The sequence below is a fragment of the Tiliqua scincoides genome, chromosome 3 (genome assembly GCF_035046505.1).
Source record: "Tiliqua scincoides isolate rTilSci1 chromosome 3, rTilSci1.hap2, whole genome shotgun sequence".
Classification (NCBI taxonomy): Eukaryota; Metazoa; Chordata; class Lepidosauria; order Squamata; family Scincidae; genus Tiliqua; species Tiliqua scincoides.
In genome coordinates, this window is record NC_089823.1 from 150,752,686 (window position 1) to 150,767,982 (window position 15,297).

Genomic DNA, 15,297 nt, shown 5'->3' on the forward strand with positions numbered 1-15,297 from the left:
TGACCCCAGTTCTATAGAGTGGCTCTCTAGAGAGGTATACAGGTACTAACTGCTTAGATAATTGAGACATGAAGACCCAGAGCAAGACAGTTTGGGTTGTGGGACCATATCACTGGAATTCACTCCTCCAAAGCCTAACCATAAATGTGTTTAAAATGCAGATAAAAGTGTTTCTTTACAGACAGACATTGATTGATTTCAGTGGGATTTAGTGTCATTAACTTTGGTTGAACTGCGACCATTGCTTTCGACTCTCATTCCTAAAGACTGATTGATTGCATTCTAGGAGTGCTATGCTGACTTTCCAAAGCAAACTACACAAGGCAGTTCACAGGGATAAAAACAATGTAATAACCACAATTTATACCTAAAAATTTGTTCCAGCTGCTCTCCAAGCGTTTAATGCTAAAGTTACACCTCAAATTTCGTATGGCATTCCTATATGGATGCCAGCATTAAATGATTTGATTGAAAAGATCCATTCAAATTTTTTATACAAAATCTTAGGTGTTCCGCATTGCGTTCCCTATGCAGCACTCTGCCTGGAGACAGGCCAATATAGGCTGGAGTTTCTAGCATGGTCCCGTTTCTTAAAATACTGGGCCAAAGTGTGCTTCAGGGCTGATCAAAACCCTTTGTTAAAAGGGATACTGTCTGACCCACTGTTATCTCCCTGCTTTGCTCTTTTCTATAAGAAAATCAGACAAATGGGCCTTGAGGCAGATCTACAAGGAGCTGCTACACCTGAGGTTTCTATTAGGCTCCTGATAACAAGATTAACTGATATAGAAAGGCAAGAGATTCTGGGTGCAGCACACAAAAAATGTTCGCCCCTGAATTTCCACCTAAGTATTACATTTGGTCAACAACCAAAGTATCTGACATTCTTGGAGTGCCCCTTTGCAAGGAGGGCTTTTACATTAGCTCGCTGCAATGTGTTGCCTTCTAAAGACCTACTTGGCAGGTTTAGAAATGCCCCGAAGGAAGAACGAGTCTGTAACTGTGGCCTTAGAGAGGTAAACTCTCTTTTACACATTGTTTTGCACTGTGTTGGCAATCAAGTGCCTAGAGATCAGTACCTTCTCCCATTATTAAGAACTAAAAAAGGTCTTTCTGAGAATGTTTGCCTACAATTTTTGTTAGCGGGAGATTCTAACAAATCTGGAAGGGTCATTCGTGACCCTTCCAGTTGCGAAATTTTTACACCTGAGTAACTTGAAGAGGGCTAATCTGTTGGTCCTAAGCAACCTGGAGTTACCGCGCAAGTAAATTGTTGTGTTTTAACCTTTATCTTTATTTGCTTTTTTAACATATATTTATATATTGGTTTGTTTAGAGATACTATGTGTTAATTTTTATGCCTAATAAAGGTTTGATTGATTGATTGATTGATTATACCTAAAAACAGCAAGATAAACTTATCCTAAAATAAAAGTCATGCTAAATTTCTCCACAGCCAACATCCTCAAGTCTGGAGTTAAAAGAAAACAACACACTAAGTCTAAGCCTATAAACATCAAACAGGAATTAAAACCAGTAAAGACTAACAGCCCCATCCTATTCCTGGCCAGAGCCATGCATGGCTCGGGAGATGGCTGTCACAAGCATCACATAAGGCATGTTGTGGTGACCAGAGGGATGAAGGCACCAGCAGGGAGGCCAGTATGGGTGGGCGCTGGGCCCCTGTGCCAGTAGGAGAACCACCTAGAGCCATGGGCGGTAAGTTCCCTGCCAAGCAGCAGGGAGGTGTTCTAGGACATGTGGAGGATAGAGGGAACAGTGGGACAATGGGCAGGGAGGAGGTGGTTCAGGCCCGAGAGGAGGGCAGGGATGGCAGCAGAGGCTGCCACTGCATCCTATCCCCCATCCCAGGCCTGAAAGCTATTGAGCTGATCCAGATCCAAGTAGACCACTAGGAGCTGCCAGGGCTCGACACAAGATAAGGTAACAACTGTTCCCTTATTGCAAGGAGACCTCCAGCTGCCCCCCTGGCCCCACAGAATACAGCAGTGGCCATTTTGGCACCGCTGTATTGTGGCATGGCAGCCCCATTGGGATTGGGCTGTAAATGTGGGAGGCCTGGTAAATAAGAAGAGGGCACAGTCCACTGAGCTCCCATTGTTTCCAATGACATAGGACAGAACATCCCAAAAGGTTGTATCCCAAATTAATTAAAACACAATATAGTACTCCCATTGCATTTGATCAGATGGAGATGGCAGGTTGTAAGTTATGGGGCATCTCCACAAACAAGCAACTGAGCTATGGGGACTCCATCCCTATCCCTCTCCCCCCCTCTTTCCATTAGTAGCTAAAAGTACCATGGCTTAACAGGATGAATATTTTTACACCTAAAACAAGGTCCAAACACATGCAAAGAAAAAATCAGCTTGATAACCAAGAATATGAAATGTACAGTTCCATTATCAACAACCAAAGTTACTTACCGTGGTTAAGTGCTGCAAAAGGTATGACACATCAATCATATCTGCTAGAATAAGAAGTCTTGTAACAGCAGTAAGAAGAGCTCGTGCTACTTGCACAACTGCTTCCCTTTTAGGCAAACAACAAGGGTCCTCTGTAAATGTTGTTGCTGTTTCCCTTAAGGCTTCACCTACAACAGAAAGTTACAAGTAGCGTAGTAGTTCATTCTCTGAGGAAACTCATAATGCACATGGAACCTTAGCAGTTTTAACTGTACAGTACTAGTTTTATTTGCAAGCTATTGACAAGGAAAATCACCAGCAGTTTAGGATTCATTCATATCTGGATATATGTCATTTTATTACATCTCACACAATCTGTGATCTGTCTCCCAATGAACAGCATGACAATATGAAATATTTGGTCTCTGATGGGTTATTCATAGGTCATGAAGGAAGCAATCATGCTGTGATGACAGTCAACAAGTGACATACACCAGAGTTAGGTTTCTCCAGAACCTCAGAAAATATTTTTTTATAAATGTGATTTTATGCAATCACTTCATCAAAGAACTCCACTCAAAACTAGTCATGGGAAGAATTTGACATGCAATGCTATCACATGCCAACATGAAACTGTGTTTTATTTATGCTTCTTAAAATATTTATATTCTGCCTAGCTGTTAAAAAGTGGTTAAAAACCACTCCACAGTTATAAAGTTTTAAACTAAAGCAGAAAGAAAACAACTGTAAAAGCAGCACGAGACGGGGAAAAAGGAACCACTAGTCAATGGCAACAGCAATTAAAGGAGGCCAAATGCTCTCTTAGCTCCACAACAAAAGGCAACTCTGATGCAAACAAATTAACCTTCTTGGAGACAGCATACCACCATCTAAGCATCATAGCTGAAAGGCCCTGTCACATATTCCCTTCCCTTGAACGTCAGACACGGAGAGGATCACCTTCAGCTGTTACGCAGAGCATTTGGGCAAGCTTATAGGGGTGGAGGTGGTCCTTGAGAGATCCTGGTCCTGTATCATTAGGGCCTTAGAAGGTTAAGCCAAAACCTTGAACTGACCTTGAAAGCAAATTGGAAACCAGAGCAACTGAAATAACTCTAGAGCAATATGAACTGAACTTCTCACCCCAAACTAGCAATCTTGCCGCTATGTTCTCAACCAGCTGAGCTTCCAACTGCTTTTCAAAGGAAGCTCCACATGGAGTGCAAGCCAATAATCCAACTTGAATGTATCAGGGGCATGGATTACCATTACTAGGTTCAACAGGTGCATCACTTGTAGCTGCTGAAAAATGTTCCTGGGCACCACTACTACTAGGAATAGTATCAGTCCCAGCAGTGCTCCTAATTGATGTACTTACTTCTTCGTGTAAAGCACAACCCCATCCCAAACCAATCAAATTCCTACACCCAAATTAGCAGAATTTTTGGCCAACAGTACCTCCATCCTGTCTGGATTATCTCTGAAATTCTGTAACAATCTGCAGCATTTCTATATCATATTTGGAAAGTTTTTATGTCCTAGTTCTTTTTGATTGATATTGGTTTCTCCAGTTAAGCACCATTCCTTTGTCTTTATGCTTTTCTTTCCCCTAACTAAGGAACCACAGGATTAGTTGAAGGTCATATTGATTGCCAAGCTTATTACTTGCCATCCCTCTGTGGTCAAGTGGATGAATGTTATTCCTTTTGAATTTTTGTGTGCTTTTGTGTGTTTCCTTTCTACAGATCTGTTTGACAAAGATTTGCCAAGTGTCATGGTGGCAGCAGGACAGGTAGTTATAAAGTTGATCCTAATTTTACATTGTGGGATTTCTTATATGTTCTTGCAGTTAGTTTATTGTCAGATAAATTTCTGGCTATTCACTGCAAAATTCAATATAGTTCATGTGTGTGCATGTGCACACATGCATAAGATCACCCTGCAGATCTGTGGGCTCCCCGCACCCCCTCCAGAAAGCTGGGACTGCCCCTGGAAAGTACCAAAACCTACCTTTCCTCCCTGGCAGTGACGTGATACTGGCAATCGCACCTCTGCCTTCATCCCTCCCCTGCAACTACTTACATGGTTCCCAACTTCCCTGTATAAATTTGGGGACCACTAGTCTACTCCAAGAGAACTTTTAGTCTGATGCAATCTTTGCACTTCTGCTGTCTACTTTTGCCACATAGGGATGGCCCAAGTGTGAGATGACAGCTGCATTTGAATAAGCAGCAAGCTACTGGCTGCAGCAAAGAGACTTAGGGTGCGTTTCACTACATATCTGCTTCCACCTCCCAGCAGCCCACCATGAACTGAGCAAGCAGGAAGCAAATCAGAAGACAGCAGGCCGCCTCCTACCTCCTTATTTTTCTCCTTTGCAGTTCCTTTAAACAGGGAACTGCACAGATAGGAACTGCGTAATGCAGCATGTTCCTGTTTTATTTAAAGGGACTGTAAAGGAGGAAGGTGAGGAGGTAGGAAGCAGGCTTAATGCCTTCTGCATGGTGGGTGAGGGGTATGCTGCAGAGGCAGCATCAAGTGGTGGATCACCTCCTGCTGCCCCTACTGCCACACACTGTACTATGCAAGTCATGGGCCGCTTCACATAGTACCCATAGAAGCCATGAATCTTCCAATCTGTGAGTATATCATAAGGAGCACCTCCTCAGAAGGAGCTCACTCCAGTGCACACGCTCATTAAAAGCATGTTTTAAACACTTTTAAAACATATAACGTATGAAGCAGCTGTTAATTTGGGAAAGAAAGGCTAACAGATGCTATGTGTGGCCCTATGGTGGGGTAAAATTTTATGACCTTCTGGTTCCTTCCAGCATTACAATTCTGAGAATGTTAATTTGCTTTATAACTGCTTTGCTCCACCAAAGCCAAGAGCAAAAATGAAATGATCCCCATTTCTTTTTGCAGAGTATTTCTTTTTTTTTTTTCCACTGAAGTGTTTCACAAGAATAAAAAGAAAGAAGAATCAATACATTAAACTGTTTTCAAGTTGTATCTCCTGAGCCAAGGAAGAAGTACTGGCTGCAGCTTTGAAGAATTGCTGCAGGAGAGCTAATAGATTTGTTGGGCACAGAAAAAACATCATTGAATTCAGGGATGGGGAAAAATGGGACAAGGGAGAACTGATTAACTTGGCAAAGAGAATTTATTACTGCAGGCCAGAAAGAAAAGAGAACAGAAAAATTTGTGAAGGGAAAAAAACTGATTAATTCTGCATTCAAAACAGCAAAGCTTTGATGATCCAAGAATGAATGATAAGAGATAACGTTGTCCATATATGCATTTTCTTATCCCCAAATTTCATTAAAGTGGTACAGATATTCCCACAATTGGACTAGAAGAAATTCTGTGCTGTTCTTCCTCAGCATTGATTATCCTGTCCCTTATCGTTATCTCATAATCATTAATTTGCTGCTTGCGGTATTAGAGTCATTGCATTCCTGCAATCATTATCCATATACAGCAATGTTTCCCAAACTGTGGGTCAGGACCCACTAGGTGGGTCGCAAGCCAATTTCAGGTGGGCCCCCATTCAAATCAATGTGTATTTTAAATGTATTAGACTTGATGCTACCATGGTATGTGACTGCATCTGGAGAAATGTTACAGATCTTTACTTTTAACAGGCTACTCTATTTATGCTTTTAACAATGATAGCCACTTACTTCTGAATAAGTGTGGATAGGATTGTAGCCTTTGGGATGTTTGTGGAATTTTTTTTAAAATAAAATTTTAAACTTATACTTTATTTATTTATTTATTTGATTTTATTTGGTCATATGGGGTGTGTTAAAAATTTTCCTGCTTATTGATGTAACTTCTGGCCATGACATCACTTTGAGATTAATGATATCACTTCCGGTGGGTCCTGTCAGATTACCATTCTAAAAAGTGGGTCATGGTACTAAAATGTTTGAGAACCACTGATATACACTATTTTATTTGGACAGATTACTAAACCATGACATGCGAAAGTCATATTTCAAGATATTCCCCATTCTGTTTGGCACACTGTATCTAATTTATTAAGATGTGTCTAGGTACCTGAGTGTTATTGCAGAAATTGGTCCATGGCCACCTGATACTCTTTAATGACATTGAACTTCAGCAGTAGGGACTGTGATTAACATGAGCTGACCTGATATTTGGGAAGAGTCAATTTACTCAAATCACTGCTACAGAGACAAATCACCACTTCAGGCAGGAAGTCTTCAACTTAAAAACAACCTGGGGAAGACCCAGTGTAGCGTGACTCGAGTTGAGTCTAGAGTCTCCACCCCCATGACTCAACTCAAAAACAATTCATAATGGGGGCATTTTCCAAGTCGCCGAGTCACCCCTTCATGATTCAAGAGGACTCGAGTCATCGCCCCTCCTTAAAAAGCCCTCTGCAGAAGGAAACGGGGCTGCTGTCAGGGTGTGTGCATGTGTTGGAGTTCACTCTAAACTCTCCCCTGATGTCCCCACCCATCTATAAACAGGATGGGAGGGGTGGGAAGGACTGTAAGAGAGCGGGGACAGAAGCGGGAAGAGGGTCACATGCAGCAGCTGTGAGGCTTACCAGGATGACCCGATCCTTAACAACTCTACTCAGAAGTAGTTCTATTGCAGCCGGTCATTCAGTGAGGCTTCCCCTGCCAAAGTAACAACAAAGCGCCTCACAGCAGTCATGCAGTGAAAAGCATGATTGCTATGAACTGCCTCTCCCCCCGCTTCCCTCCCTCCTCCCCCTCCCTGGGCTAAGCATGCACACCTAGACACAGGCAGACTTGAGTCAGCATGCATGGGGATGAGTGCATGCTGATTTGTTTTTATCATGCCAAAATTTGTCATCTGAAACCACACTGAACATTTTCCCTACCCACCCACATACCCTTTTCTATAGTTAACACACTACAGTCCTTAACCTATTTACATGAATTGAAAGTAAGTTCCATTAATTTTACTGAAAGTAAGTATGCCTAGAATTGTACGATCTGTTTCCTCCCTTGCTTGTTCTGGCCCACACCTTGCTCTCCTCTAGATATCTTTTTTTAGTTACTAGCCAGAAACCTAAGCTGAAAGTAGCAGACATTCCTATCTCCTTCCACAAAGAGTCAGAAAGCTTTGTTCTTTCTGCCAGGAAAATTGTCACTCATTCTGAAGCCCTCAAGCTGGCCATTCCAAAGTTTCTGAGCAATGTTAGCAGTAAGGAACTGAAGGATTTGCCAGCTGAAGGATTCCAATGGAAAACTTCAACATCATCACAGACAACCTGCATATGAACTGGCATATTAAGAATGAAGTGTACACTTATTTTCATTTTGTCTCATTGTTTCTACCTCTTTCAGCCTGTGCAAGATCAATAAATACTGTCCTCAACTTACTTTTGATTTTCTAACCAGTTCAATGGTTTGTTGTCTGCAAAGTATTTGGTATGTGGGAAATGGCAGAACTTGTATCAGCCCATCAAAATGCCTCCATCATGATCAAAGGGTTGGGGTAGGGGAACAAGCTCTTATTGTCATTACAAGGAGTGAAGATGTCTATCAACATTCCCAACTGTACACAATTACTGGAATCCTCCTGACTCTTAGGCCTACTTGCCAGTGTTTCACTTTCGGCAATTAAAAGCATCTTTTCTAATAGGATACAAAAAAGAGAACTCTTCTCTGAAGGATATGTTATGATATGTGTAAAAGAAATGAGGTCTAAAGATAGGACTTTGGGACCTTAACCAAGCACAAGAGGTCTCAAACATTAATCACCAGTTGATTACTAATTCGAATTAACTTATTCTTGAAGTAAGAAAATGTCAGGTTAAATCATTACCTAAATATGCATGACTGTAATAAGCGGAAAATAATAGTACAGTCCTATTAGATTTTGGCTTGAACTCTAGAATTTAATTCTTTTCCTCTTTAGGTTGTTGCAACATAAATTTAGACCAGGGTTCTCAAACTTCTCGGGAGTAAAACTCCCAAGTTATGTCTTGGCAGGGGAGAAGGGAATGCAGTGACATGATCCCCAGGATTGCAACACTTTGGGGGCTTTCTTTTACTTACATAATGCAGCAGCAAGCTCCCAGGAGTGCTGGGAGCCTCGCAGAAGCTTCTGCAGGACTCCCCAAGCTGCGGAGAATGCGAAAATAACAATCACAACCCACCACCACTTTGACAGTGGTGCAATCTTGGGGATTGTGTTGCTGCATTCCCTCCTCCCTGCCCCTTAAAGTGGTAAAGGCAAAGGTCCTCAGCAGACTGGGGCATCTCTAATTTAGACCAACAATGAAAGTTACTGGCTCATTCCCACCACCACTATTGTTTCTGACTTTCTCCTTCTCAGCACAGCTCAGGGATGAAAGACAACATATTGCTTGACAGATACTGCATCTTGTAGTCAGGCTCCTGCTGTCTGCTTCTGGGATCCAAGAAGCAATTTTGGAGTATTTGAAATTGGGGATGTGACCAATCAGGTGCATTCCACAAATCTGTGGCCTCCTTTAATGGAGCACCTTCCCAAATGGTAGTCTTGTGAGGAGGATTTCAATGTCCTTTGACTTCCCTTGATTGCCAAAGGTGTTAAGATTGGTGATGGGTCCTTTGAGGAGGTATCATACAGTTCTAGGCTTGTTTTGTCAGGAAGGTGGTGGGACTGACCGTTACCATGCACCAGAGATGGGAACTCAAGTCAGGTGACTCAAGTCCGAGCCGCAAAAACTCTTTTTTTTTGTTTGTTGACTTGTGTACAGTTCAGTCATGTGTGTCAAAGACTGTGGCACTGACTAGAGTCTGAGGCCACTGACTCAGAAATGAGGCCCCACATGTGCAGATTTGCATCTGTCTGTGTCTGGGTGTGCTTGCTTACTTTTTTTGGCACACAAAAGATCTTGTTGGGCCATCTTCATACTAGGCAAGCAGCAGGGAAGTTCCAGCTAGGTGGCAGGGAAGAGTTAATGTTTTGGTTTTGCATCAAGCAGGAGGCGGGAGGAGGGAGGCAGAAGTGCGCTCTCTTATCCATCTCTGAAGGAACCAATAATCATTGGAATAAGGTTTTTTTCCCCTGGACAACTTAGGGGAGAAGGCGGGGGGAGGAAGCAGTTCCTAACAATTGAAGAGAAACTCATGGCTCCAGTGGGCTCATTGAATGACCAGCCACAATGGGACAATTTCTGAGTACAGTTGCAAAATGGATGGCAACCTTCAGTATCAAAAGACTATGGTATAAGCCTACAGCATCCGGTATTCCCAGGCGGTCTCCCATCCAAGTACTAACCAGGCCTGACCCTGGTTAGCTTCCAAGATCAGACGAGATCAGGCATGTGCAGGATAACAGTTGCTGCACAACTGCAAAGGATTGGGTCATAGTGGTAAACCTCCTGGCTGCTGCGCTTGATCCTCCTCCCACTTGCCTCTTCTGACCCCGCTCTCATGCAGTTTGTCCCCCTCCCTCCTGCCTTGCTGAGCTCAGGCGCCTCCCAGTCCCTGCTGCTTCGTGCCCTGGCATGCCTGGCACACCTTCTGAAGGCATCATGTGAATGGGGGGAAGTGTTTCGTGGCCAGGGTTCATTAGGAACCAGTTGGTACTTTCTGCACTTTGTTTACAGATGAATTGGGGCATCAGGGGATTGTTAAATGAAACCCCCTCCCCCCCCCCACACACACACCACCAGGAGCTGTTTTTTTCCACAGAGCTGCGCCTGACACATATGTTTAAAAAAACTCCTGAGTCAAATAGAGTCCCAAACACACTCTGGACAAGTCCCCATGGTCACCCGTTAAGACTTGTTCATGAGTTGAGTCTAAGGGGGCAGGGACTCGACTCAAATATAGCCACAGTGAATTTGCATATCCCTGCCATGCACCAACTTCCCTTTAAAGAGAACAAGAGGATTCATCCTGAAATCAGTACCACAGTAATATAACTACCAAACCTACTGTTAAACAGATAATAAAAATTTTGAACTTTTAATCCAAAAAAACTCTCTTTGATGTTCCTTGTTGATAGAAAGTAGACTTGCTACACTACTTTTATATCATAAACTCACATTTAGCTATAACTTTGTTTTGCTGGGCAGTCACTGTGCAAAAGGGGGTTTGGGGAATCAGAAAGGCCTCCAAGCTGAAAACAAGATCCCTAGCAGCTGTCCTGCTTGCATCTTCATACTAGAAGAACTGGCAACCTCATGGACCCTTGCGCCCTCCTAGGGATCATATCATGTCTTTTTTTCTGCTGATACATCCTGCTGTCCCAGTATTTCATTAACAAGAATTTCTTACTACTGAAATAAAATCTAAGATTTCTCTTTCATCTCTTAGGTTAGGCTCTTTTTACTGCTTTTTTTGCAACCAGTACCTTGTTGAATGAAGAATTGCCCCATTAAATGGAAGGTAATAACAGGTTACCTTGAGCTTCACTTATCTTTATTGCCTGCTTAATTCCAACCTGGGCAGAGCCATCTGTTCTTCCAACTTTATTGTGTTCACACTTCCTATTTTTCACTCCCAGTTCTACTACCAAGAGAACATCAGTTTTAACTGAATAAGCCACAAGCATGGGTCTATTGAGATTTCACTAGTCTTGTTATCTCCTGGTATCAGTACTTGGCTTAGACATATTTTGCACCTGCGAAATCAGAATTAAACCTGTCTCCTGTTCACTTTTTTTATAATGCACAAAGGAAAAATGGAGGCAGGAAAATGGTACCTTCTCTGTAAACTGCTGCCTGAAGTATCTATTTCACCTTGTTTCGTGATATGGCCAACCTGGCCTGGCATTGCCCCAATGTTTAATTCATCCGAACAAATATTATGAGTAACTCATATTTCTTTGTGGTAAGAACATGTGAAATATGGGATGTTTTCTGCAATAAATACTGCAGTATTCAGCAGTAAACACATGCAGCAGTGAAATGCCATTTCTTATTACTAAATAAAATGTCATCAATGTATTCAGCTATTAAAATGCTATCTTGAATGCAGCCTCTTGTCATTAAACCAGAGTTGTTATGCAATACTCCTTATAAATATTATTATTTTATTGCTTTGCTGCTGGAATCTTATGGTCTAGTTCAGGGATCTCCAAACTAGAGACTACTGCATAACAAAAACTCCCTCCCTGTCCTGAGCAGCTCTTACCGTTCTGCTGCTTCTTTCTTCAGCCATGTGGGCATAGGGATGCTCAGGGCAGTCACGTCTATGGCCCGAACATCTGGTGCAAAGCCTGCTGGGACGTCAAGCCATAGACACAATTGCCCAGAGCATCCCTATGCCCACATGGCTGAAGAAGCAGCAGAACAGTTGAAAAGTAAGGGCTGCTCACAGAGGGGAGGTATATAGGCAAACACTGGATCTGGCCTGTGGGCCAGGGTTTGGGTGAACCCTGGTCTAGTTCAGTAATTGCCAAAATTAGAAGGAGCCACAAACCAATTGTGAACATGTTACCCCCAATGCCAAACATGATACTGTTTTTGAAACTCAGTAGAGTCCCACAAATTAGAGCAGCATGAAGCAGATGAGTGCCCAGTTTGAAAAACAGCTGTCAACAGCTCTGCTTTGTATAGACAAGCCCTTGTGCGTGCCTAAGGCTCAATTCTACCCTGCAGTGAGGGAGGTAGTCACAGAGGACTCCTTAGTCTGTTCCCTTACCTCGGAGCTTCATTGCGGTTGCACTGGTACTAGAAGGTTGGATAGGATTGGACCCTAAGGCCCTTGATCACCGCTAATGCCTTCTTCTTAACTTATCTACTTATCCCATTCTTGACTTGGAACTTATGCTTCCCTTAGCTTTTTGAACTAGTAACACAGTGATTTTCAGCCTTTTTTGTCTCACAGCACACTGACAAGGTACTAAAATTGTCAAGGCACACTATCAAACTTTTGACAATTGACAAGACACACTGTACTGCCAGCAGGGGGCTCACATCCTCCAGTGGCCCTACTAATAAATGACCCTCCCCCAAACTCCTGTAGCACACCTACAGACCATTCACGGCACACCAGTATGCCATGGCACAGTGGTTGAAAATGGCTGCACGAGCAACTTGACTGAACTAACCAAAAAATATAGAACACAGATTAACCATGATCCCATGTTTAAGAATCAGTAGAATAAACCACTGTCCTAAGCTGTCGTAAGGTAAGAAGAAAGCTCTCCAAAATTGGTGTGTCACCAAAAAAAGGAAAAAAATCTACTGCCCAGTGTGCAATTTGTCACCCACATGCAATTACACCACAGTTACACTAATTATACCAGTTATACCATAGTTACATTCAAGTTAATTTCCTTACAGAAGCAGTTGCCATCAAATATAAAATGTCAAATCCATATCTTTCCATTACCTTTCAGTTCAAGAACAAACCACATTTGAAGTACACCATATTTATTTCTAAGCGATTTGTGAGTTGTGATTAGTGAAGTTTATCTAAGAGTATACTTGAGATGTGATAGCAACTAACTGCATGCAATACTGACAAGGCAATAGATGGAAATAATGCAAGCTGTGCAGCTGTTGTCTTCGAGACCATATATAGGCTGTAACTAATGGAAATAGATACCAAGCATTTGAGCTATGCCTGAAGCACTCCTGCCTGGGGGAGGAGAGAAAGGAAAAAAATGCACAAAAGATTATCCTAGAAATACTTTACATTGCTGTCCTAGTTTTACAATTATTAAACATCAGACTCCATAACAAGCCATTAATTAAACTGTAGTTTGATATGCAGAGTTTAAATCTTTCACCATAGAAAGATTGTCTTCTTTCTCTTTGAATTAGTTTTTCCTTGGGTCATTTTTCTTGAGTCCTTGAGTTATTTTTTCCTTTCCTATTAGAAAGGATTTCATAAGTCAGAGATATAATCTGAAATAAAAAATATATGAAATTGATAATGAAGCTCTTTTCAAAGGCTGTGCATAGAGGGAAGTGTTTCACTAATGCAAGGATAGATAATTCATTTTGTAATTTAGCATCTCCAAGTAAGAATAACCCGCTAGAGTTTCTGTATAACCAAAAGACTCTGCGGTGAAATCCCAAGATCATCAGGGAGCAGAGCTACATCCTTCCCAAATGCTCATACAATTTTTGTATGCTCATACAAATATCCTTTTCAAATGCCCATACAATGCCCATAAAAATTGGAAAAAGTTTGGGGTCACTGGGAAGAGAGATGGATTCTAGCACCCTTGTGTGTTAGTTCCTTCATATTTCCATGATGTGCCTTAAAACAGTGTTTTCCAAATTGTGGGTTAGGACCCACCAGTGGATCACAAGCCAATTTTTGGTGGGTCACAAAAAGTTTTTGAAACAACAACAACAAACCCCACTTCGCAAGCACCCTTGTCTGGTCTGCAGAAGAAAACTGTTAGCTGGAATGCTAACCTGTGGTAAGAGGCAATGTTATACCCCAAATTAAAATGTCATATTTTCTGATTTTCTCTAGTAATTAGCATGGACCAAATTTCAGCCTGTTGTCTGGCCTGGAAGTTCCTAACTGCAGATCTTGCTATCTAGTTCAGCCTACTGGTTACTGTGGAATGACTATAAAGGTTTGGGGAAACAGTACTTGAACCCCAATTCTAAGGAGTGTCTAGCAAATGTCTACACACACATACTGTATGTTAGGTCTCTGGCAGCCTCAGAATATTAATTAATAATGCTAAATAAAATGTTTCTTTCTAGATTACTTTTTTTGTTCAGTGAGTCATTTAGATTTCATTTTAAAAAGTGGGTCCTGGTGCTAAAATGTTTGGGTGATCACCGCCTTAAAGTATTTGCTCTTTTATACAAGAATTCTAGCTCTTTCCTATGTAAACCACTTTGTGAACATTTGTTGAAAAGCAGTATGTATATATAAAAGAAATGAATTACAGGCATGTCCCACTATCCAGGTTCTGTTCTGGAACCCCCCTGCAGTTAAGTGAACCAGGGAATGCCCCCTCACCCTCCAGAGGTGAGAGGAGTAGATCCCCTCTGGAGGATCCTCTGAGTCCAGCAGAGACTGCGTGTGTTTGCTTGCAGCCTCTGATGGGCTCAGACTGACTCCTAAAACAAAAAAAAGCAACTTCAAACAGGAAGTGACATTTTTAACGCCTAATAAGGCATTAAAAACATCACTTCCAGTTTTACAAAGTCTCTCCGGTGGGGGCGCTCCCCTTGCCTCCAGAGGGGGCATTGGGGAGGCTGCGGACCCAATCCATGGAAGTGAATCTGTGGATACGGGGGCCCCCCTGTAAATGTTTGGATAGCATACTATACCCCAGATAGACTTTTGCAGGTCTATATGACTAACAGCACTGATCAGCATAATCCTATACATATCAATCAGAAGTAAGTCCCAGTGAGTTCAATGATGCTTACTTCCAAGTAAAACTGAATAGGATTGCAGCCCTATAGCATTTACAAAACTAGATTATATGGTGCTGCAGTTCTCTGTCTGCTTATAATTAGCTTGAACAATTCTAGTTGCATGATGTAGGTTTTTATTGCATTATCTTTCTTTGCATAATGCCAGAAGGAAACCCTGACAAAATTCCTATTAAAATGCATGAACTCTTTGTAATTGGCTTTATGAATATTTTATTTTTGGCAGACATCTTAAGTTCTGGCCCACAGTCAATAGGCAAAGTGGAAGGCTGGAATATGTTTCAATTTTAAATTAATACAAAATATTCAGCAGATAAAATGAGCGATCCTACAATCTTACATGATTATGGCTCTGTTAACCTCTTAGATCAAACCACACCAGCTCTGCTAGACCACTTGGTGGCTTTCAATACTATTAGCCAGTACGTCTGCATTTCCTGGCCATAGCAAGGCACGGGGACACTGGTTTATAGTAGTCTTTCCTAGAGGGACAGTTCCAGAAGGTGACACTGG

General features: G+C 42.0%; 1 protein-coding gene across 1 annotated transcript in view; it reads right to left on the minus strand.

Annotated features, from left to right (window-relative positions):
* CTNNA3 (catenin alpha 3) overlaps nt 1-15,297 on the minus strand; it is an 808,499-nt gene that overhangs the window by 771,681 nt on the left and 21,521 nt on the right. Inside the window, exon 4 of the mRNA XM_066622270.1 lies at nt 2,448-2,614. Within this exon, the coding sequence (XP_066478367.1) occupies nt 2,448-2,614 (167 nt within the window). The remainder of the gene's footprint in view (nt 1-2,447; nt 2,615-15,297) is intronic.